Source organism: Mustelus asterias, chromosome 5 (genome assembly GCF_964213995.1).
Source record: "Mustelus asterias chromosome 5, sMusAst1.hap1.1, whole genome shotgun sequence".
NCBI lineage: Eukaryota > Metazoa > Chordata > Chondrichthyes > Carcharhiniformes > Triakidae > Mustelus > Mustelus asterias.
Window position 1 is genome coordinate 13,573,851 of NC_135805.1, and position 25,446 is coordinate 13,599,296.

Sequence of the window (25,446 nt, forward strand, 5' to 3'; positions counted from 1 at the left end):
TCCCCAGCGTGAAGTCTAACAGGTGAGATTTGGTACAAGTCCTGACAAACATTAACCTGGCGCCTTGGACTCCAAGAGCAAAGTGCTGTGCCCATGTGGCTCTCTGCTGCTACCAAATTGCAGAGGGAGGGTCTCCATGGGATCTGAGAATTGGATGGGTTGGGGGTAATGGGGGAGGAGAAGGGGTTGACCTCAGGACTCTTCCCCAAGCCTAGGGTCTCGTAGCTGGACTGCCCCTTCTCGCCTTGGGAAAAATGGAGATTGCTCTGAGCATGGTGATTTCCAGCAGCTTTCAGTTCAAAATCTTCATTCTTCTCTCTGTGTACCGTGAAACCTTTGAAGTGGCCTGGCAGGAGCTTTGTTTGTTTTTCTTTCCCTTCACGGTTGAATGCATCTCAAGTACTTGATTTTGTTCCTGACCACAATGTTTATAAACGTTACTGTTAGAAAAGAGGAAGTGAAACCTTCTGTCTGGTGTGTATTTGTACCAATCTGTCAATCAAAGGCTAGTTCCAGGTATTGGAGCATGAAATTGAATGAACTGAAAGCTTTTTGAGGCATTTGAACTTTCCAGGAAGGCTCAGAAACCTATCATAAAAGACAGTGTTAAAATAATGGGGCTGAATGAGCAGATCTGGTAGAATGAGGAGTTTCTGGAGGCTTACTGGATTGTCATAATAGTGAACTGTCTGATCTGCTCTGGAGTTGTCAATCAGAGTAGTTCAAAGTGGCTAGGCTGCATGTACTGCTCATTCAGGCTAAAAAAGGGAATTCCCTCAGTGAAACTAACATCTCCTGTCAGACAGAGGACTTCAATGGGGTCTTCTCTCACCTGGGACTTCTGAGAGAGAGAAAGGGCAATCTCTTCTGCAGAATGTAGTGCTGCTGCGATCTTAAAGGCTTCTAGGTATCCAGGGGCATGGATATTAAAGTGACCAGACCACTTCAAAGGTTTCACGGAAACAGAGAATAGGAGCAGAAGGAGGCCATTCAGCCCTTTTGAGCCTGCTCCACTATTCATTATGATTCCCTTCACTCCAAATGTTATCACTAACTGCTTCTTGAAAACGTACAATGTTTTGGCCTCAACTACTTTCTGTGGTAGGGAATTCCATGGGCTGATCACTCTCTGGGTGAAGATATTTCTCCTCAACTCTATCCTAAATGCTCTACCCTGTATTCTCAGACTGTGATCCTGGTTCTGGACACCTCCACCATTGGGAACATCCTTTTTACATCTACCCTGTCAAGTCATTAGAATTTTAAAGGCTCCTATAAGATCCCCCTTCATTTTTATGAACCCCAGCAAATATAATCCTAACCGACTCAATCTCTCCTCATATGTCAGTCCTGCCATCCCAGGAATCAGTCCGGTAAACCTTCCCTCTATAGCAGAACATCCTTCCTCACATGAAGAGACCAAAGCTTCACACTATTCCAAGTGTGACCTCACCAAGGCCCTGTATAATTGCAACAAGACATCCCTACTCCTGTACGCGAATTCTCTCACTATGGAGGCCAACATACCATTTCCCTTTTTTACCGCCAGCTCACCTGTATGCTTACCTTTAGTGACTGGTGTATGAAGACACCCAGGTCTCGTTGCACATTCCCCTCTCCTAATTTATGGCCATTCAGATAGTAATCTGCTTTCCTGTTTTTGCTGCCAAAGTGGATAACCTCACATTTATCCACATTATATTGCATCTGCCATTAATTTGCCCACTTCCTCAACTTGTCTAAATCAGACTGAAGGATCTCTGCATCCTCCTCACAGCTCACCCTCCCACCCATCTTTGTGTCACCTGCAAATTTGGAGATAATACATTTAATTCCCTCATCTAAGTGATTAATATATTGTGAATAGTTGGGATTCTAGCTCTGATCCATGGAGTACCCCACTAGTCACTGCCTGCCATTTAGAAAAACATCTGTTTATTCCTACTCCTTGATTCCTGTCTGCCAACCAGTTTTCTATCCATCTCAATACACTACCCCCAGTCCCATGTGCTTTAATTTAACATGTATGGGGACTTTGTCAAAAGCCTTCTGATGGTCCAATAAACCACATCCACTGATTCCCTCTCCTCAACTCTACTAGTTACATCCAGTAAATCTGTCAAGCATGGTTTCCTTTTCAGAACTCCATGCTGACCATGTTCAATCCTGTCAATGCTTTCCAAGTGCCCTGCTATAAAATCTTTGATAATGGACTCTAGCATGGCTGACTGGTCTATAATTCCCTGTTTTCTCTATTATTCCCTTTTTAAATACACCCCCCATCCAATCTGTAGTGTTCATAAGAACATAACAACTAGGAGCAGGAGTAGGCCATCTGGCCCCTCGAGCCTGCTCCACCATTCAATAAGATCATGACTGATATTTTTGTGGACTCAGCTCCACTTACCCGCCCGCTCACCATAACCCTTAATTCCTTTACTGTTCAAAAATGTATCTATCCTTGCCTTAAAAACATTCAATGAAGTAGCCTCAATTGCTTCACTGGGCAGGGAATTCCACAGATTCACAACTCTTTGTGTGAAGAAGTTCCTCCTCAACTCAGTCCTAAATCTGCTCCCCCTTATTTTGAGGCTATGCCCCCTAGTCCTAGTTTCACCCGCCAGTGGAAACAACTTCCCTGCTTCTCTCTTATCTATTCCCTTCATAATCTTATATGTTTCTATAAGATCTCCCCTCATTCTTCTGAATTCCATTGAGTATAGCCCCAGTCTAATCAGTCTCTCCTCATAAGCCAACCCTCTCAACTCCGGAATCAACCTAGTGAATCTCCTCCTTAAACGTTCCCAGTGTGTCCGCCTCCACCACCTTGCTCGGCAGCGCATTCCAGGCTCCCACCACCCGCTGTGTAAAATACGTCCTTCTGATATCCGTGTTAAACCTCCCCCCCCCCCTCACCTTGAACCTATGACCCCTCGTGAACGTTACCACCGATCTGGGAAAAAGCTTCCCACCGTTCACCCTATCTGTGCGTTTCATAATTTTATACACCTCTATTAGGTCACCCCTCATCCTCCGTCTTTCCAGGGAGAACAACCCCAGTTTACCCAATCACTCCTCACAACTAAGCCCTTCCATACCAGGCAACATCCTGGTAAACCTCCTCTGTACTCTCTCCAAAGCCTCCACGTCCTTCTGGTAGTGTGGCGACCAGAACTGGACGCAGTATTCCAAATGCGGCCGAACCAACGTTCTATACAACTGCAACATCAGACCCCAACTTTTATACTCTATGCCCCGTCCTTTAAAGGCAAGCATGCCATATGCCTTATTCACTACCTTTTCCACCTGTGACGTCACCTTCAAGAATCTGTGGACTTGCACACCCAGGTCCCTCTGCGTCTCTACACCCTTTATGGTTCTGCCATTTATCCAATGACCTCACATTTACCAACATTGTACTCCTCTGCCAAACCCTCACCCACTCACTTAGACTATCTATATCCCTTTGCAGACTTTCAGCATCCTCTGCACACTTTGCTCTGCCACCCATCTTTGTGTCATCTGTGAATTTTGACACACTACACTTGGTCGCCAACTCCAAATCACCTATGTAAATCGTATACAATTGCGATCCCAACACTGATCCCTGATGCACACCACGAGTCACTGATCGCCAACCAGAAAAACACCCATTTACCCCCACTCTTTCCTTTCTGTTAGTTAACTAATCCTCTATCCATGCTAATACATTACCTGTAACACTGTGCACCTTTATCTTATGTAGCACTCTTTGGTGCGGCACCTTGTCAAATGCCTTCTGGAAATCCAGATACACCACATCCACAGGTTCCCCATTGTCCACTGCACATGTAATGTTCTCAAAGAATTTCAGTAAATTAGTTAAACATGACCTTCCCATCATGAACCCATGCTGCATCTTACCAATGGGACAATTTATATCCAGATGTCTCACTATTTTTTCCTGAATAGATTCAAGCATTTTCCCTACTACAGAAGTTAAGCTAACCAGCCTACAGTTACCTGCCTTTTGTCTATCTCCTTTTTTAAACAGTGGCGTCACATTTGCTGTTTTCCAATCTGCAGGAACCATCCCAGAGTCCAGAGTCAATAGAATTCTTGAAACATGACCACCAATACATTCACTATTTCTCGGGTCACTTGGATGTAGATTATCAGGCCCTGGGGATTTATCGGCCTTCAATCCCATTAGTTTCCCCAACACCATTTCTCTACTAACACTGATTTCCTTCAGTTCCTCCCTCTCACGAAACACAGTGCACAGCCATGACTGAAGATTTGAACTGAAAGCTGCTTGAGATTATCATGCTAAGAGTGATCTCCAGATTTCCCAGCGCTAGATGGGGCAGTCCAGCCATTTGACCCCCCAGAGACCTGAGGTCAACTACTGTCTGTCCCCCAGCCCTAACCCCCAGGTCCCTTGGGCGACACTCCCTCTTCCCTCTGCAGTGGCAGAGAGGCACTTCGACAAAGCACTTACCAATACCCACTGCCGCGCCTCCTCTCTCTCTCCTTTCTCCTCCTTCCCCCCCCCCCCCATCCAAAGTGCCGGATCAGTGTGTAAGTGCCAGGGGGCAGTGCTGGGTTGGCACCGCCATGGGGCAGGGCATGAGGGGACTCCATCCCAGAGTATCTCTCTTGCTGGGGGGTGTGGGGATACATGGGGGGGGCTACCTATGTGGTGTGTCGGATGGTGGGGAGGGATGCCTCTCTGTGCTGAGGGGTGGGGGCGCAGCATAAGGTGGGCCTATCTCTGAATGCTGAAATCGGGCTGGACAACATGTTTTTTGCTATGCTCCCAAAGTGATACAGACCAGTGGAATCAATGGGGCCAGTCAAAGTTGGAGAGATGTAGCTGAGGTTGTATTCTGATAGAAGATAGGAGTTGGAGGAGACCATTTGTCCCTTCGAGCTTGCTCCGCCATTCATCACGATCGTGGCTGATCATCCAACTCAATAGCCTAATCCTGCTTTTCCCCCATAACCTTTGATCCCATTCGCCCCAAGTGCTGTATCCAGCCGCCTCTTGAATACATTCAATGTTTTGGCATCAACTACTTCCTGTGGTAATGAATTCCACAGGCTCACCACTCTTTGGGTGAAGAAATGTCTCCTCACCTCCGTCCTAAATGATCTACCCTGAATCCTCAGACTGTGACCCCCTGGTTCTGGACTCCCCACCATCGGGAACATCCTTCCCGCATCTATCCTGTCTAGACCCGTTAGAATTTTATAAGTCTCTATGAGATCCCCCCCTCATTCGTCTGAACTCCAATAAAAACAATCCTAACCTCGTCAATCTTTCCTCATACGTCAGTCCCACCATCCCCAGAATCCTGGTAAACCTTCGCTGCACTCCCTTGAGAGCAAGAACATCCTTCCTCAGAAAAGGAGACCAAAACTGCACACAATACTCTAGGTGTGGCCTCACCAAGGTCCTGTATAATTGCAACAACACATCCTTGTTCCTGTACTCGAAACCTCTCACAGTGAAGGCCAACATGCCATTTGCCGCCTTTACCACCTGCTGCACCTGCATGCTTACCTTCAGCGAGTGGTGCACAAGGACACCCAGGTCCCACTGCACACTCCCCTCTCCCACTTTACAGCCATTCAGGTAGTAATCTGCCTTCGTGTTTCTGCTTCCAAAGTGAATAACCTTGCACTTATCGAAATTATACTGCATCTGCCATTGGTTAGCCCACTCACCCAACCTGTCCAGATCATTCTGAAGGATCTCTGCATCCTCGTCACAGTTCACCCTCCCACACAACTTGGTATCATCTGCAAACTTTGAGATGTTACATTTTGTTCCCTCAACCAAATCATTGATATATATTGTGAATAGCTGGGGTCTCAGCACCGATCCCTGTGGCACCCCACTAGTTACTGCCTGCCAATTTGAAAGGACTCATTAATTCCTACTCTTTGTTTCTAACCAGTTTTCTATTCATCTCAATAACTTCCTCCAATCCCATGCGCTTTAATCTTGCACGATAATCTCAGTCGTTGTTCAGTTGAAAGCACTTCTGCCTCCGAGTCAGAAGGTTGTGGGTTCAAGTCTCACTCCAGGACTTTCAGCACAAAAATAAAGGCTGACACTCCCAGGCAATACTGAGGGACCGTCAGAGGTGCTATCTTTCAGAAAGGACAGCAAACCGAGGCCCTTTCCTTCAATTAAGACCTTAAACCAAGACCTTGTCAGTTCTCTGAGGTGGACGTAGAAGATCTTATGGCAACATTTTGAATAAGAACAAGGTGCCCTGGCCAATATTTATCCCTCAAAACATCACAAAAATATTGGTTCTTTGGTCATTATCATCATGCTGTTTGTGGGAGCTTACTGTGCACATATTGACTACTGGGCTTCCTAACTGAAAACAAGGACAGCACTTGATTTGAGATGCCTGGTAGTCACATAAGGTGCTATATAAATACCAGCCTTTTTTTAATATGAAGAATGGCCAGCAGCTTCATCTCAAAGTCTTGGCTCAATCCAAAAGGTTCTGTCAAAGAGGAGCTGTAAGATTGCACGCTGCATGCGCGGGCAGCTTCTACCTGTAAAGTATCCTGTGGCAGTGTTGTAGGCAGGACCTCTGTGCTTGTATGTACAACTGCAAATGCAGGTTTTGTCAATACCTGCTGAATCAAGGTTGCTACAGCATCCATCAATGTATGGAAGTTGACTTGTTGCTGCGCAGGAACTATTTCTCAAAGTGCCATTTAAATAATTTGTTTCTTAATGAATCCAAAATGGCCCATTAATCGTTAGATGTCTGTAAATTGTGCCAACAATGCAGGAAGTGCTTGAGTCCAGTGAAAAGTTGAAATTGCAAACCAAAGAGCTTAAAGATGCCCATAGTCAGCGTAAACTGGCCATGCAAGAGTTCTCCGAGATGAATGAAAAAGTCACAGATCTGCGTTCCCAAAAACAGAAGTTTTCCCGACAGCTCCGGGACAAAGAGGAGGAGATGGAAGTGATAATGCAAAAAGCTGAGAGTTTGCGCCAAGATCTACGGAGAATGGAACGCGCCAAAAAAGAGGTGGGTTTGATTTTCTATTGGGATTGCGGGCAAGTTAATGGTTTCCCGCATGTTGCCTTTCACTTAAAGTTCCATTGCACTTTTTCAGGAACCACAGCTGACATTTTTGAACAGTAAAGGAATTAAGGGTTATGGTGAGCGGGTGGGTAAGTGGAGCGGAGTCCACAAAAAGATCAGCCATGATCTTGTTGAATGGCGGAGCAGGCTCGAGGGGCCAGATGGCCTACTCCTGCTCCTAGTTTTTATGTTCTTATGTTTTTTATTTGAATACTGGAAGGTAAGAGCACAAAGGATAAGGGTTAAGAAAAAGTACAGCACAGGAACAGGCCCTTCAGTCCTCCAAGCCTGTGCCGATCATGATGCCCTAACTAAGCTTAAAAAAAACCTTCTGCCCTTACTCGGTCCGTATCCCTCTATTCCCTCCTTATTCATGTACCCATCCAGATGTCTCTTGAATGTTGCTAATGTTGCCTGCTTCCACCACCTCCTCTGGCAGCGCATTCCAGCACCCATCATTCTCTGCGTGGAAAATTTTCCCCCACACATCTCCGTTAACTTTCCCCCTCTCACCTTGAACCTGTGCCCCCTTGTAATTGACACTTCCACGCTGGGAAAAAGCCTCTGACTATCCACCTCATGAGACTATGCGTCTCATAATTTTGTAGACCTCTATCAGGTCTCCCCTCAGCCTCCGTCTTCCCAGTGAAAACAATCCTAGTTTATTCAACCTGTCCTCATAGTCAACACCCTTGAGACCAGGCAACATCCTGGTGAACCTCCTTTGCACTCTCTCCAAAGCTTCCGCATCTTTCTGGTCGTGGGCCAACCAGAACTGCACGCACTACTCCAAATGCGACCTAACCAAGGTTTTATATAGCTGCAACATGATTTCCTGTATTCAATGCCCTGGCTGATGAAGGCCATATGCTTTCTTAATCACCTTGGTCACCTGTGTTGTCACTTTTAGAGACTTTTTGTGGGATTACATCTCTGAGAGCTCTTCTTTGTGCAAGAATTTTACTGTATTAAGTAATCTTCTCTCATGGGCTTGTACTAGTGTACTGCAGTTATTCATTACCTCACCCGACAGACTGTTATTCACGCTGATTCTCAACAGGTTGCCTCGTGGTGGGCATCCAGCAAAGCCCAATCTCATCCTCAATTAGTATGTCCACTTTCCAACATGGAGCACCAGTTAACCGTCTGGAGCAGAGGCCGCGGCTAATCCTAGACCTTGTCCTCTCTAACCCTGCGGTTCCCCACACCCCATTGGTCAGCTCAGTGAATCAACAGCGTAAAAATGTGAAAGATTTTCTCCACTTACCCAAATCATGCCTTCAGCCACTGGATCATCAAAATGTGATGTGGAGATGCCGGCGTTGGACTGGGGTGGACACAGTAAGAAGTTAGACTTCTTACTGTCATCAAAATGTGTTCATCTAATTGTAATTCTCCTTCATGGCTATCCAGAGAGGTGAATTATACTGCTGGGGGTATTAACCTCCAACTCATCCTGCTTTCAGTTCCAGGGACCATAGAATCATAGAAACCCTACAGTGCAGAAACAGGCCATTTGGCCCATCGAGTCTGCACCGACCACAATCCCACCCAGGCCCCACCCCTTATCCCTACATATTTACCCGCTAATCCCTCTAACCTACGCACCCCAGGACACTAAGGGGCAATTTTTAGCATGGCCAATCAACCTAACCCGCACATCTTTGGACTGTGGGAGGAAACCGGAGCACCCGGAGGAAACCCACGCAGACACGAGGAGAATGTGCAAACTCCACACAGACAGTGACCCAAGCCAGGAATCGAACCCTGGAGCTGTGAAGCAGCAGTGCTAACCACTGTGCCACCGTGCCGCCCTGTGCTACTGTACCGTGCCAACCATCTGTTGAATGCAGTTAGAGGAGTTGGAATTTGTAATTAAAACCAAAATCCATGCAACTGATGAAGAAATACAATGATTATACACACCATCGCTAGTTATTGAACGCACCATGAGTATCGGAGAATGTCATCTGCACCTAAATATTGCACAATCGCTATTGTAAAACAACATCTTTCATAAAATTATCATTTTTGCTTTTACCATCTGTTTTATTCCACTTTCTCATCAACTCCCCATTTTTGGGTTGGGAGGTTGGTGGTTAGAACTGTTCAAATCTCATCTAAAAGGTAGCACCTTGAAAAAGGCAGCACGAGTCTGAGTTGTCCTGGAATCCATCACCCTGCTGAAGCATTTCCGGACTGAGAAATCACTATTGTCTTATCAAGTTGAACAGCATGGTTTAGTTGTTCACAGTAGGTAGATTGTACTCAACCAGCTGCCGCTTCAAAAAACCCAAAACAAAATGTCCACTAATCCAGTTGGATTTGATGTGCATTATTTGGGGCGTACATGAAGAGGTTTTACTACAGTCTGTGGTATAGCTGACCTGGGAGTACTCGTCGCTTGTGTCAGAAGACTGGATTCAAGCTTTTTGCTTCAGAACACAAATCAATACATTGTACTGAGGGAATGCAGCATTTTTAGACCCTACTTTCCTTTCTCCATAGATACTGCCTGACCTATTGAGTATTTTAGCATTTATTTTTTTTAAAGCTCATCCTTACAATCTTTCTTGAAAAGAATACATGGACTGCCACGCAGTAATGGACTGCCACGCAGTAATGAACTTTTACTGCTTTACTGTATAAATTTAAGAAAGCATTCAAAGTGAGGACTCGATTGAGGCTGTTGAGCGGGAATGTTACTAAAACTTGTTAAGGCTCTCAGTGCTGAGAGGATTTGATGGCTCGACGGTTCTGTTCTAAAGTTGGTTATGACTATGGTTGTTAGGTGCTTGAGTATTCTTTATGGTATGTATTTTCCCCAACCAGATGGATGTGCAGATGGAACAATCAGCAGCAGAAGCATCCAAGGAACGGAAACTGCGAGAACGGAGTGAACAGTATTCAAAGCAACTGGAGGATGAGCTTGAGGGGCTCAAGGTGAGAAGCTGATATGAAAATAAAGAAGCACATTTAATTCCACACTCTGGTTTGTTCCTGGTTCTAGTATAGCAGAGGTGAATGATTAGAGACCGAGTGATGACTCAGCATTGCCCAAAGAGATGTGGTAAAATCAGACAGCTCACCCCCAGGCGGATTGCAGTATATTGCAGAATAACACCGAGAGAGACCCGGGGGAAAGGTATTCTTGGACTCTTCTTGGCAGAGCAGAAGGGGATGGAGGAATTTAAAAGCAAAATAATGTCAATGTTTTGTTGTTTGAAACCAGTGTATAAAGAATAGATAATAAATTAGCTGAAGTATAATGATACCCAGCAGTTTTCAAATTTAACTGTGTCAACCTCCTGTAGATAGTAATGCTCTGATAATATTGTTATCCCACAAGGTGCTCTCATTTGTGAGAAATATTTTTATTAATATCTCACAACTAATAAATATTTACAATGGCAGAATAAAAAGTAAAAGTTTGTTTATTAGTCACAAGTAAGGCTTACATTAACACTGCAATGAAGTTATTATGAAATTCCCCTAGTTGCCACACTCCAACGCCTGCTCAGGTCAATACACCTAACCAGCACATCTTTCAGACTATGGGAGGAAACCGGAGCACCCGGGGGAAACCCATGCAGACATGGGGAGAACGTGCAAACTCCACACAGACAGTGACCCAAGCCGGTAATTGAACCCGGGTCCCTGGCGCTGTGAGGCAGCAGTGTTAACTACTGTGTCACCCATAGTAAGCACATAGTAAGCAAATCTGATTATTCTGAAAGCCAATGGTTTATTTGTATGGCCCACTATGGTTTGGAGACCCTCATTGGGAAAGTAACCCCCTCATCAAAACATTTAAAACTTCTTTAAAATTTTTCAAAGTAGAAAATAGGATTCAGGTACAGACTGCTCAGCATTATCTCAAGAGATCAACCGAGTGTTTGCTAAAAGGGATCTGTAAAAACATCAGCTTGGTTCATTTGACAGCACTCTGGTCAGACTCAGAAGGTTATATGTTCCAAGTCCCAATCCAGGCTTTAGTTGCATGCTTTAGGTTGACACTGTATTGCGGTAGTGAGAGTGTGCTGCATCGTGGGAAGTGTGTTCATTTAAATAAGATATTAAACCAATGCCCCATCCACTATTCAGGTGGATTGCATGGGACCATTGGAAGGACATCAACAAGTTCTGGGGTCTTGACTGACTTTCACTCTTTAACAACAAGCCATCCCATAGGTGGAGGGATTTTGCTGCATTTGCCCACTTAACTCTTCCAAAGTAATTAATGTGAGACATGTTTGAGAGATGTAGTAAGATGCTATATAAAAATCAGATGCCAAAACTTCCACAAATATCCGATGTGGAACAACGGTCAGTAAATGGCTTTGAGGTATTTAGCCATGAACTGATTAAATGGCAAATCAAGTTCTAAAGGCTGATGGTCCTACTCCTCTTTATTCAAATAATGCCATCGGACCTAAGAGGACAGACAGGGCCTCAGTTTAACATCTCATCAAATGTTGGCACCTTCAGTAGTGCAGCGCTTCCTCAGTACTGCATTGGGAGTGTTAAATGTGCAGTTGTATAATTTTAATGCCAATTACTGCCAACCCTTGGTAGCAAGACTGGGCAAGTTGGGTTTCAGATGTAGGTTATGCCATATAAAGAAAAAAACCTGACATTTATATCTGAGTTGGTTACGGGAATTTGTTCTCTCTGTTGATTAAAAGTAATAAAACTCGAATTGAACTGATGAACCCAAGTTTAGTCATGAATAAAATGGACACTTTTAGTTTTTTTGACACTGGGTGGTATAAAAACTAACCAACTGTTACTGTTTGATCTGTTTTAACTGTTGGTTGTTATATCTCTTAACTATTTTTGTAAACAGAAGAAGCAGATTGGACGATCCCCTGGTGTGAGCAGTACGGAGCATCAGCAGGAAGTGGCAAAGCTCAAAGCTGACCTGGAGAAAAAGAGCGTGTTCTACGAGGAGGAGCTGGCCAAACGGGAAGCCATGCACATGACTGAGATCAAGAACTTGAAGAAGGAACTGCGAGATGCAGAGGGACAGCATCTCACCCTGAAGAAAGAAATAATGATTCTAAAAGACAAGTTGGAAAAAACCAGAAGAGAAAGGTAAGAATGCAGGTTTACTTCACTTAGACCAATTGGTGATCTGCAGAAGGGCCTGGCTTTCCTGAATCAGCTGAGGATGTTCACCTGATTCCTGCTGAGATGTCCATGGGATTGAGAGTGAATGCAGGAAGAAAGAATATTTAATTATAATAGCGCCTTTTACATCCTCAGATCATTGAGTGATTCACAGCCAGCCTTTCATGTGAAAACCATTATTTTGAGAATGTCAGGAGGACGGGATGGAAAAAAGAGATTCGTCCTAACGAAATAGTTCCTTGGAAGATGAGCAGGGAGTTCTGGTGTCTTGATCAATATTCCTTCCTCCATGGATAACACCAAAAAGAAGAAATTCACTCATCATCTATCACATTTACTGTTTGTGAGATCTTGCTGTGGATAAATAGACTGCTGTATTATCCACATGATATTAGTGGTTATGTTTAAATTGATATAAAGAAATTTGAGGCAATTTGAGAATTGTTTCGGTGCTATGTAAATCCCACTCTGTAATGCTGCTTTTAAAGCTATGAGGAGGGATTTTAAAAGATACACCAATTTAGACATCTAACAATGTCTGTATCCACTTTGCATCTAATTGGTTTGGAGAATTTTACCACAAACTTTCATGGACTTACTGTTGATGATATCCAGTGTCTGCTAAGAACACAAGGAAGAGATGCAAGAGTGAGTCATTTGGCCTCTTGAACCCGCACCACTGTTCAGTAAGTTAATGGCTGATTTTCTACCTTAGCTATATCTTCCTGAACTCCATTGATCCATTTAACATCCAAAAATCTGTCAATCTCTCCCTTGAATATCTTCAACGACTGAGCATTCACAGCTCTCTGGTACAAAGAATTTCAATGGTTCACAGCCCTCAAAGTGAAGAAATTTCAAATGATCTCTGTCCCAAATGGCCGACCCCTGATTCTGACACTCAATCCCCAGTTCTGGTCTCGAGGTAGGGGAAACATACTCGCAGCATCCACTATGACAAACCCCATAGGAAAATGCTTCATGAAGTTACTTCCCATTCTTCCGAACTCTGGGATATATATACTGAGATTGGCGTGGTTTATTTTTGGATTGAAGGTAGCATAGAGTGAACAGTTTCCCATCTGTCCTGTAGATCTTTTCCAAGCCTGTTCATAATACGCTGGAGGTGAAGTGCAGTATTGCAGAGAGGAAAATGGAGACAAGCGTTCATGCAATGACCCAGTCTTGTTTAACCCCAGCCTTCAGTGAGACAGGACTTGTGGTGGTTCCATTGGTGAGGGACCCTCACAGTTGCATGCCATCATGGAGTAGACAAAAGTGGTGACACATTTCTGAGGGCAACCAAATTTGAGAAGATATTCCATAAACCTTTGTGGTTAACAGAATCAAAGGTTTTGCTGAGGTTGCAAAAGGCCATGTGCACTGGTTGGTGCTGTTCCTTGGATTTTTCTTGAATGTGCCGCAGGGCAAAAATCATGTCTGCAAGCGTCCCTTGATGGGCAACAACCATACTGAGATTCTGGAAGGAGTTCCTCAGCCACTGGGAGAATGTGGTTGAGAACAATCCTTGCAATGACCTTCTCTATGACAGATGGTAGGGATACACTTCTTTAGTTACTTGCAATTGGAATCTATCCAGATGAGGGATATGAGGTTGCACAACCATGCCAGGAGTTATCTCCACCATGTTTCAGAACTTCAGCAAGGATTCCATCTGTTCCAAAAGCCTTGTTGTTTTTTTGAATGGCTTAGAAACATAGAAAAACTACAGCACAAACAGGCCCTTCAGCCCACAAGTTGTGCCGAACACATTCCTACCTTCTAGACCTACCTATAACCCTCCATCCTATTAAGCTCCATGTACTCATCCAGGAGTCTCTTAAAAGACCCGATTGAGTTCGCCTCCACCACCACTGACGGCAGCCGATTCCACTCGCCCACCACCCTCTGTGTGAACAAAGAACAGTACAGCACAGGAAACAGGTCCTTTGGCCCTCCAAGCCTGTGCCGCTCCTTGGTCCAACTAGACCAATCGTTTGTATCCCTCCATTCCCAGGCTGCTCATGTGACTATCCAGGTAAGTCTTAAACGATGTCAGCGTGCCTGCCTCCACCACCCTACTTGGCAGCGCATTCCAGGCCCCCACCACCCTCTGTGTAAAAAACATTCCCCTAATATCTGAGTTATACTTCGCCCCTCTCACCTTGAGCCCGTGACCCCTCGTGAACGTCACTTCTGATCTGGGAAAAAGCTTCCCACCGTTCACCATATCTATCCCCTTCATAATCTTGTACACCTCTATTACATCTCCCCTCATTCTCCGTCTTTCCAGGGAGAACAACTCCAATTTACCCAATCTCTCCTCATAGCTAAGACCCTCCATACCAGGCAACATCCTGGTAAACCTTCTCTGTACTCTCTCTAACGCCTCCACGTCCTTCTGGTAGTGCGGCGACCAGAACTGGACGCAGTACTCCAAATGTGGCCTAACCAGCGTTCTATACAGCTGCATCATCAGACTCCAGCTTTTATACTCTATACCCCGTCCTATAAAGGCAAGCATACCATATGCCTTCTTCACCACCTTCTCCACCTGTGTTGCCACCTTCATGGATTTGTGGACTTGCACACCTAGGTCCCTCTGTGTTTCTATACTCCTGATGACTCTGCCATTTATTGTATAACTCCTCCCTACATTATTTCTTCCAAAATGCATCACTTCGCATTTATCCGGATTAAACTCCATCTGCCACCTCTCCGCCCAATTTTCCAGCCTATCTATATCCTGCTGTATTGCCCGACAATGCTCTTCGCTATCCGCAAGTCCAGCCATCTTCGTGTCATCCGCAAACTTGCTGATTACACCAGTTACACCTTCTTCCAAATCATTTATATATATCACAAATAGCAGAGGTCCCAGTACAGAGCCCTGCGGAACACCACTGGTCACAGACCTCCAGCCGGAAAAAGACCCTTCGACCACTACCCTCTGTCTCCTATGGCCAAGTAAGAAGTCTCACAACACCAGGTTAAAGTCCAACAGGTTTATTTGGTAGCAAATACCATAAGCTTTCGGAGCACAGCTCCATCGTCAGATGGAGTGGATATCTGTTCTCCAACAGTGCACAGACACAGAAATCAAGTTACAGAATACTAATTAGAATGCAAATCTCTACAGTCAGCCAGGTCTTAAAGGTACAGATAATGTGGGTGGAGGGAGCATTCAACACAGGTTAAAGAGATGTGTATTGTCTCCAGACAGAACAGCTAGTGAGATTCTGCAAGATCGGGGGAAAGCTGTGGGGGTTACTGATAATGTGACATAAATCCAACATCCCGGTTTAGGCCGTCCTCATGTGTGCGGAACTTGGCTATCAGTTTCTGCTCAGCGACTCTGCGCTGTCGTGTGTCGTGAAGGCCGCCTTGGAGAACGCTTACCTGAAGATCCAAGGCTGAATGCCCGTGACTGCTGAAGTGCTCCCCCACAGGAAGAGAACAAACAGTCTTGCCTGGTGATTGTCGAGCGGTGTTCATTCATCTGTTGTCGTAGTGTCTGCATGGTTTCCCCAATGTACCATGCCTCGGGACATCCTTTCCTGCAGCGTATCAGGTAGACAACGTTGGCCGAGTTGCAAGAGTAGGTACCGTGTACCTGGTGGATGGTGTTCTCACGTGAGATGATGGCATCCGTGTCGATGATCCGGCACGTCTTGCAGAGGTTGCTGTGGCAGGGTTGTGTGGTGTCGTGGTCACTGTTCTCCTGAAGGCTGAGTAGTTTGCTGCGGACAATGGTCTGTTTGAGGTTGCGTGGTTGTTTGAAGGCAAGAAGTGGGGGTGTGCGGATGGCCTTGGCGAGATGTTCGTCTTCATCAATGACATGTTGAAGACTCCGGAGGAGATGCCGTAGCTTCTCCGCTCCGGGGAAGTACTGGACGACGAAGGGCACTCTGTCCACCGTGTCCCGTGTTTGTCTTCTGAGGAGGTCGGTGCAGTTTTTCGCTGTGGCGCGTCGGAACTGTTGATCGATGAGTCGAGCGCCATATCCTGTTCTTATGAGGGCATCTTTCAGCGTCTGGAGGTGTCCGCTGCGATCCTCCTCATCTGAGCAGATCCTGTGTATTCGGAGGGCTTGTCCGTAGGGGATGGCTTCTTTTACGTGTTTAGGGTGGAAGCTGGAGAAGTGGAGCATCATGAGGTTATCCGTGGGCTTGCGGTACAGTGAGGTGCTGAGGTGACCGTCCTTAATGGAGATGCGTGTGTCCAAGAATGCAACCGATTCCGGAGAGTAGTCCATGGTGAGTCTGATGGTGGCCATGGTGAGTCTGATGGAGTCCTATGGCCAAGCCAGTTCTCCTTGTATCCCATGAGCCTTAACCTTCTTAACCAACCTGCCATGTGGGACTTTGTCAAATGCCTTACTGAAATCCAAACTTACCCCTAACATCTTCCCTGTACCTGCCCCCCAGCACCTTAAACCTGTGTCCTCTCGTAGCAGCCATTTCCACCCTGGGAAAAAGCCTCTGAGAGTCCACCCAATCTATGCCTCTCAACATCTTATACACCTCTATTAGGTCTCCTCTCGTCCTTCGTCTCTCCAAGGAGAAAAGACCGAGCTCCCTCAGCCTATCCTCATAAGGCATGCCACTCAATCCAGGCAACATCCTTGTAAATCTCCTCTGCACCCTTTCAATCTTTTCCACATCCTTCCTATAGTGAGGCTTTTATAACTTCATTCCAGACCAAGATAGTGCAGAGACAAAGCTGGGTGGAGTATTAAGGAACGGAGTTGAGGACGTTCGAGGCAAGAACAGGGTCTCACTTGAGGAATTGTTCAAGATGTTCTCTCCAGCAGACACTAGCTGCCTCCCTATCCTCCATGCTTGGCTGTCAGCAGCTAATGGGCCATGAATTGTCTTGACAGCGCCGAGGAAAACCATACATGTTGTTGGTGTCCTCAAGTTGTTGGACCTCTGTGCTTTTTCTACCCACCATTGCTCTTTCTGTCATGGGTTTTATGCTGTACCACTGCTTACAGCCATCTGTAGGACTGCTGCTTTTCTCTTGAGACGTGTGATGTTTTCAGACAATTAAAGCCAAATGCTTCTGCTCAATTATCTTTTGATTGTTTTCGTCAAACCACTCGCAATGTTTCCTGTATCCTCATAGTCACAGATTGTCACTATGCATATTGCACTCACTCAGAAACTGAGCTCCAGGTCATTGTCAATTCCTTCTCTAAAGCATTTGAGAAAATTGGCCTTTCATTAAACACCCAGAAAACTAAGGTGATCCTCTAACTGGCTCCCACAGCAAAACACCTCTTGCCATCTTTTAAAATGAACAATGAATTCCAGGAAAATGTGAAACATTTTCTGTATTTTTGGAGCCTTCCCTCGATGAAGGCAGGTGTAGACGACAAATGTACCAACTTGGCCTTCGGTCAACTGAGGACCAGCGTAACAAACCCAAGACCATGGTCATGGCTTACTGGGGCAACAGTGATTCCCATGCTCTTAAATGCTTCAAAGACATGAGCAACCTACTGCAGGGACCCCAAAGCAACGGAGAAGCACTGCCAGTGGTGCCATCGCAAGATCCTCCAAATCCAGCGGCAAGAAAGGCATTCTAACAACAGCGTCCACTCTCCACAGGCCAGAATAAAGGTATTAACCGCACATCCAGCTCCACTTGCTGGGCCATGAGATTCCTGTACCTGACACCAGACTCCCGAAGCGACTGCTCCATTTGGAAGCCGGTCACGGCTGCAGCCTCTCAGGAGGGCAGTGGAAACACTTTAGGGACATTCCCAAAGCGTCCCTGAAATGGTTAAACAACCCTGCTGACTCATGGGACTCCCTGGCTTATGACTGACCAAAATGGAGAAGGCTCATTTAGGAAGGCACCCAATATATCGAGAGACTTTGCTGGGAATGTGCAGAAGCAAGGTCACATGTCAGAGGAAGCGGACAAACCTCATCCACTCAACCTTTCAGACACTACCTCCCTCCCATGCAGCAGAGTCTGCAAATTAGTCATTTTGAAACCTATCAAATCAGAGTGGGAGCAAGTCTCCCTCGATCCTGAGGGACTGTCTAAGCAAGAGGAAGAGGGAATGTAGGTATACTTTACTCAATATCTCCTCGGGAATGTAGACATACTTTACTCAATATCTCCTCGAGAATGTAGGCATACTTTACTCAATATCTCCTCGAGAATGTAGGCGTACTTCACTCAATATCTCCTCATAGGATTAATCTTCACATTTCCATCCTTCAGATGGAGCCACGTTGATACGCACAATTCCTGGGACTGGTCTGTATATTAAAAACAACTGTAACTATGCAAATAATTTCTTGTTGTGCTGGCGCAGCTTTGTTGCAATCTGTACATTAATACTGCTGAAAAGATTGAATTGTAATATTGCAATCAGATGTTTAAGTGAATGCTGGAGGACTGGTAGGTCACGGAGTGTTTAGCTCCTTCATGCAGGTGGAACCTCGCAATGAAGAGTAGAAATCTAAATTGAATTCTGCAGACACAGAGGCTGAGCTACCTTCACAGGAACCTGAAATGGTCTATGTTTGTTACAAAGGTGTCTGCTGTAAACTCACGCAGTTTTACCCAAACACCCATGCTTATAAATCGACCTCCGTGTCAGGGGGATTAGCAGAGTAAATGTGTAGGGCCTGGGTGGGATTATGGTCAGGACAGACTCGATGGGTCGAATGGCCTCATTCTGTAGGGTAGGGATTCTATGATTCTATCCAAGCCCATCTTGTTTTGCATTTCCATTCATGCTTCCAGGGGAGCTGCTGTGTAGTGTATGATTTTTTTTTTCTTCTAAATTTGACATTGCTTATTAGTTCTCTCCAAGGATTGAGACATCTGGTAATTTTGTAATGTCAGCAAATTCAATTTGACATTTTAATTTAATAGTTATACAGTTTATTTGAAATGGTTGAGATATGTTGGTGTTAGCAGATGGAGTGATAGCCTTCAGTTGGGTGTCTATTTGGATATCATGTACCACTTTGAACATTAGTTCATGGACGTGATAAATTTGTTTGCAGTGTTCACTTTTCACCCATTGGCTATAGTCACTGAGTTATCACTGCAAAGGAATTGTCTGCTATGTCTTTTTGACTCAATTGGTGGATTTAGAAAATCTTTGATCCATCACTTCCCACCCTCTGCCCAACTCCATTGATGTGAAGTTGTCAAATTAATCTGGATCAAATGAAGTTTTACTGGGACAAAGAGAGACTGAAACATTTTCAAGCAATGTTATCTCTAGGTGCTTTACAACTTGTTCTGCCAGTATCCTAAAGGAAACATCATAAATCAATGCACTCTAACTTTGTGCAGTACATGGATGCAGACTTGAATATAAGGGATTTATAGGTCTCTAAGGAAGGAACTGGAGAGTGAGAATAATTAGATATATCTCACAACGAGCTGCCACAGTCATGATGAGCCAAATGACCACTTCCTGTGCTATGTCATTCAAGATTTAATCCATTTGTTAGATTGCCTCCAGTACTACCGCCAGCATTGGCAGTCCAGTAATCATAATACCCTTGGTGAGTATTCAGTGGAGAAACTTAATAAAGGGTCAGAGCTGAGTGTAGGACACTGCCTAAGTTAAAAGAGAAAAAAATATGAGTTCAATTTTGAAATGAAGTCACTTGCCCACAGATTTCCCTCCAGCTTTTTCTTGGCTGTCCTTCCCCTTCCCCTCAAGGCTGGAAAGATTTTCAATGATTCTTGAGGCTTCATAAAGTCTCCAATGCTTTTGCCTCCCTGCATGTGGCCACTTGCCCTGGCGGCTTGACCTGTGGCCCAAGGTTGAGTGATGTTTTGCATATCTCTCATTAGTTACTTTCGCTATACTCCCAGTGGTCACTGAATCATCCCTCTGTGGCTTCTTTTCATTCAGTTGAGAGCAAAATCTATTGAATTCATGTATATTTTATTCTTTGTTAATCTTCAGTTTTGAGGTTTTAAATGTTTCTTCTGGTTTTAATTAGCCGTGTTATCTGTGCACCAGTCAGAATAATTTAAAATGTCCTGCTGGTGATTAGTTGTTAGTTTAAGGCTTTACGCAGTTATAAATAATGTTGTTTCAATGATGCTATTCATTCTTGGTCAAAAGTCCAAGTGGCTACACCTCATCCTGTAGCAGGATGAGTTTATGAGACCACAAGAAATAGGGACTGAATGGTAGACCATTCAGTCCCTCGAGACTTCTGCCATTCAATAAGATCATGATCTGACATTCCTCACGTCCACTTTCCTGCGCTTTCCCCGTAAACCTTGATTCCCTTACTGATCAAAAATCTATCCATCTCAGCATATTTAAGTATACACAAGGACTCTGTGGATGAGGAATTTCAATTATGGAGATAGATAGGGTGGTTAGCTCTGCTGCTTCACAGCGCCAGGGACCCGGATTCAATTCCGGCTTGGGTCACTGTCTGTGTGGAGTCTGCACATTCTTTCCGTGTCTGCGTGGGTTTCTTCCAGGTGCTCCGGTTTCCTCCCGCAGTCCACAAGACGTGCTGTTTAGCTGCATTGGCCATGCTAAATTCTCCCTCTGTGTACCCGAAAAGGTGCTGGAGTGTGGTGACTAGGGGATTTTCACAGTAATTTCATTGCAGTGTTAAAATAAGCCTCCACTTGTGACACTATTTAAGATTTGAGTAATTGGAACCCTTTGAGTAATTTGAGTAATTGAGTCATAGAATCATAGAAACCCTACAGTACAGAAAGAGGCCATTTGGCCCATCACGTCTGCACTGAACACAATCCCACCCAGGCCCTACCCCCATATCCCTACATATTTACCCACTAAACCCTCTAACCTACGCATCTTAGGATACTACGGGCAATTTTTTTAGCATGGCCAATCAACCTAACCCGCACATCTTTGGAAGTCCTTGGAAAAAAGAAAGTTGAGAGGCGATTTGTTGGAAGTAAATAGGGGGAAACTGTTCCCATTGCTGGGATTGAGAAAAGAGGGCAAGAATCAAGGTAAATGTCGAAGAAACATAACTAAAAACATGTTTAGGCATGAATAGTTAGGATCTGGAATGCACTGCCTGAGAGGATGCTGGAGGTAGGTTCGATCTAGGTATTCAAGAGAGAATCCGATTATTACCTGAAAGGATGAATATATAGGGCTAAGGGAGGAAATGAATTGCTCCTTCAGAGAGCCAGCATACACAACAGGCTGAACGGCCTCCTTGACTGCCGTAGCTACTCTGTGATTATGTGAAACCATTCTCCTGAATCATGTCTGCACCCTCTCTAAAACCAGTACATCCTTCCTAAAGTGTTGGTGCCCAGCATTAGAGAGGCTGAACCAGTGTTTTATAAAGGTTCATCATAACTTCCATGTTTTAGCACAGTAAAGCCCTGAATCCATAGAAACATGTCCCATTTTCCTTTTTTCTCTCCTCGCCACTGGAACATATTTCACTTTCCTCTTCCCTTTTCACAAGGAGATCAGGGGTGATGGTGGCACAATAGTAATGTCTGGGTGAGAAATCCAGATAATGTTCTGGAGACATGGGTTCAAATCCCACCACAGCAGCTGGTGGAATTTAAATTAGATTATTCAAAAAATCTGGAATTGAAAGCTAGCCTCAATTCGATTATGATTTGGAAAAAAAAAACAATCTGCCATCCTTACCTGGTCCTGTGACTCCAGATCTGCATGTGGAAATGGCCTAGCAAAGGCACTCATCCCAACAAATGGAGTTGTGGGGCTGGGTGGGATTGTGGTCGGTGCCGACTCAATGAGCCAATTCGCCTCCTTCTGCACTGTAGGATTCTGATGCTGGCCATTGTCAGCGACACTCGCATCCCTTAAAAATAAACTCACCATAAAGATATCCCACTCATTCTACCCTGTCACAAGCACATACCTCGTTATTCTTTTTCTCTCACTTCTGCACATCCCCCACTTATTTTCCTTTCACTGTGTTAAGTATTATTTTGTGACACTCCTGTGAAGCACCTTTTATCTTTAAAAAGCACTGTGTAAATGCAAGTTTTTGCTGTTATTGTAACTGGTAATGTGAAGTACGTTCGAGTTCAGAGTTGGGACTATTGCTATTTCGACATACGTGAATAACTTGACCTTCTTTGTGCTGTATCTTTCTTTGTTTCTAAGTATAGATCCAATTCTCTTTCAAAAATTACTATTGAATCTGATTCCAGCAGCCCCTCATGCAGTACATTCCTGATTGTATTGGTTGATCGTGACAGGAATAGGAAGCATCGTTAGTTGGGTGTTGCTGCTCCTGAATTATAATTAAAGATCCTGGAATTATACACAGCTGGAGGGGATGGAGAAGCAGTGTGAATCCACACACGTCTGACTGACTGCGTTGATCAGTGGGATTTCACACAGCCTTATTGCTGTCCCTCAGTACAAACCCACGAGAATTGTTAAATGTTTGGGATGAAAATGAGTAGCGAGTTTTTTCTTTTTTGGCCGGCGCAGACATGTTGGGCTGAATGGCCTCTTTCTGCACCGTAACGTTTCTATGGCTGACACCTGAATCTTTGTGACAGGGAAATCAAATTCTTGTAATTCAAAGGATTAGAAACTTTTTACCTTTTTCCTTGTAACGTACCCTAGTGATGCATACTGTATTGTAACCAACTTCTCGCTGTAGAATTGATGGTTGACTTGTTCCAAGAAGGAACTCTTCACAAAGTGTTATCGTCCATTTAAAGTATTTGATGGAATTTGGATTGAAATAACCCAATTGAAATAACTATATTTTTCTTAATACAGTCAAAACGAAAGGGAAGAATTTGAGGGTGAATTCAAGCAGAAGTATGAACGGGAGAGAATCATGCTGAGCGAAGATAATAGGAAGCTATCAAATGAACTTGATAAGGTGAGACTGCCCTGAGAGCTATGTTGTATCCACATGCTGACTGACTCACAATAACTTGATAAGGTGAGGCTACCCTGGGTTCTGAGAGCTATGTTGTATCCACATGCTGACTGACTCACAATAACTTGATAAGGTGAGGCTACCCTGGGTTCTGAGAGCTATGTTGTATCCACATGCTGACCTATTCACTATAGCTTGAATCACTGGAGGCAGTTGAGTTTTGGATGGAAAGGTTTTGTGACTTCCCTTTTTGAATATTTGTAATGATTGATTTGGTCTGCAGCTAATAATTCTTACATTCTTACATGTGAAATAATTGATCCAGGATCAGTCCTTTTGTGGCTGATGTACATTTCTGTAATGAACTTTGAAAAGAAATGTCCTTTCACAAGAAATGTCCTTTGCGAGATCAATATGGAGAAATCCTTGCATACAGCATGTCCACTAGCTACTTCTACATTCGTTCCGTGTCTAAACCCAAAAGGATAGTTTCTGTTAAATGTTAAAGCCAATCCTTGCACGATTCTTGTTAAGGACAGATATTCTTATGTCTTAAGGGTTGGTAAAACATTGGCACCTTTCCTTTAGCAAGTTAAATCTGATAAAGACTGTTAATCTTGCATACGAATTTATGGTAATTAATAAAACTATCAAAAGTAACTCCTTATTTAAAATCATTTCACAATTGGAGTTTAAAAATACTTGGATTTAATGACTTAATCAGAGATGATATTTGTTTTAATCTGTTGCCCAAAAGCAGAATGCATATTTCTGGTGCTCATCCCAACATCAAGATGCATCTCTGAAATGCAGTTGGTCCAAATAAGTTGCAATTGGCATGCAAATTTGGGACAAATTAGGACAAATTTGAGGATGTACTGCAGGGGGAAAATCATTCCAGCTTGAGCATACGATCTATGCTTGTACTGCAGTTCATTACTGAGGGAAAGCAACGATGGTATAAATTCCATCCTTTAAATTAAACAAATCTTTCCTGTTAAAGATGGCGTTACTTCAAGAGCAGAATAATCTTGCTCATTATTCCTCCAACACCTAGAACACATTAACTGCTAGTCAGCTATAGAAATGAAAGCCTTTTTTTCTTACCGTTTCCTGTGATCTGAGCAAAACTTTATTGTCCATTCCTCGTTGCCTGGTGGCTGCTCAGGTAAAGCATGTAATGTGGGTTTGGAGTGACAGGTGGGCAGTACATAAGAACATAAGAAATAGGAGCAGGAGTAGGCCATCTAGCCCCTCGAGCCTGCCCCGCCATTCAATAAGATCATGGCTGATCTGAAGTGGATCAGTTCCACTTACCCGCCTGATCCCTATAACCCCTAATTCCCTTACCGATCAGGAATCCATCTATCCGTGATTTAAACATATTCAACGAGGTAGCCTCCACCACTTCAGTGGGCAGAGAATTCCAGAGATTCACCACCCTCTGAGAGAAGTTCCTCCTCAACTCTGTCCTAAACTGACCCCCCTTTATTTTGAGGCTGTGCCCTCTGGTTCTAGTTTCCTTTCTAAGTGGAAAGAATCTCTACCCTATCCAGCCCCTTCATTATCTTATAGGTCTCTATAGGATCCCCCCTCAGCCTTCTAAATTCCAACGAATACAAACCCAATCTGTTCAGTCTCTCCTCATAATCAACACCCCTCATCTCTGGTATCTTATCAAAGGCTGGCACCTTATCAAAGGCCTTTTGGAAATCCAAAAACACCGCATCCACCGGTTCCCCTCCGTCAACCGCACTCGTCACATCTTCATAAAAATCCAACAAGTTCGTCAAGCACGACTTTCCCCTCATGAATCCATGCTGCGTCTGCTTAATCGAACCATTCTTATCCAGATGGCCTGCTATTTCTTCTTTAATGATGGATTCCAGCATTTTCCCAACTACAGACGTTAAGCTAACCGGCCTGTAGTTACCCGCCTTTTGTCTATTTCCTTTTTTAAACAGCGGCGTAACATTAGCCGTTTTCCAATCCGCCGGCACTACCCCAGTATCCAACGAATTTTGATAAATAACCACTAACGCATCCGCTATTACCTCTGACATTTCTTTCAGTACCCTGGGGTGCATTCCATCCGGGGACTTGTCCACCTTCAGTCCCGTTAGTCTACCAAGCACTGCCTCCCTGGTAACATTAATTGTATTGAGTACCTCTCCTCCTACCAACCCTCTATCGTTAATATTCGGTAAACTATTTGTGTCTTCCACCGTGAAGACCGACACAAAAAACTTATTTAAAGTTTCAGCCATTTCCTCATTTCCCACTATTAAATCCCCCCTCTCGTCCTCCAAGGGTCCAACATTCACTCTTGCCACTCTATATATATT

General features: G+C 44.4%; 1 protein-coding gene across 1 annotated transcript in view; it reads left to right on the top strand.

Annotated features, from left to right (window-relative positions):
* The window catches only part of LOC144493948 (serine/threonine-protein kinase MRCK alpha-like), a 498,859-nt gene that overhangs the window by 364,988 nt on the left and 108,425 nt on the right, over positions 1-25,446 (top strand). The window contains exons 13-16 of the mRNA XM_078213524.1: positions 6,801-7,043; positions 9,933-10,043; positions 11,947-12,194; positions 22,996-23,101. Coding sequence (XP_078069650.1) covers positions 6,801-7,043; positions 9,933-10,043; positions 11,947-12,194; positions 22,996-23,101 — 708 coding nt within the window. The remainder of the gene's footprint in view (positions 1-6,800; positions 7,044-9,932; positions 10,044-11,946; positions 12,195-22,995; positions 23,102-25,446) is intronic.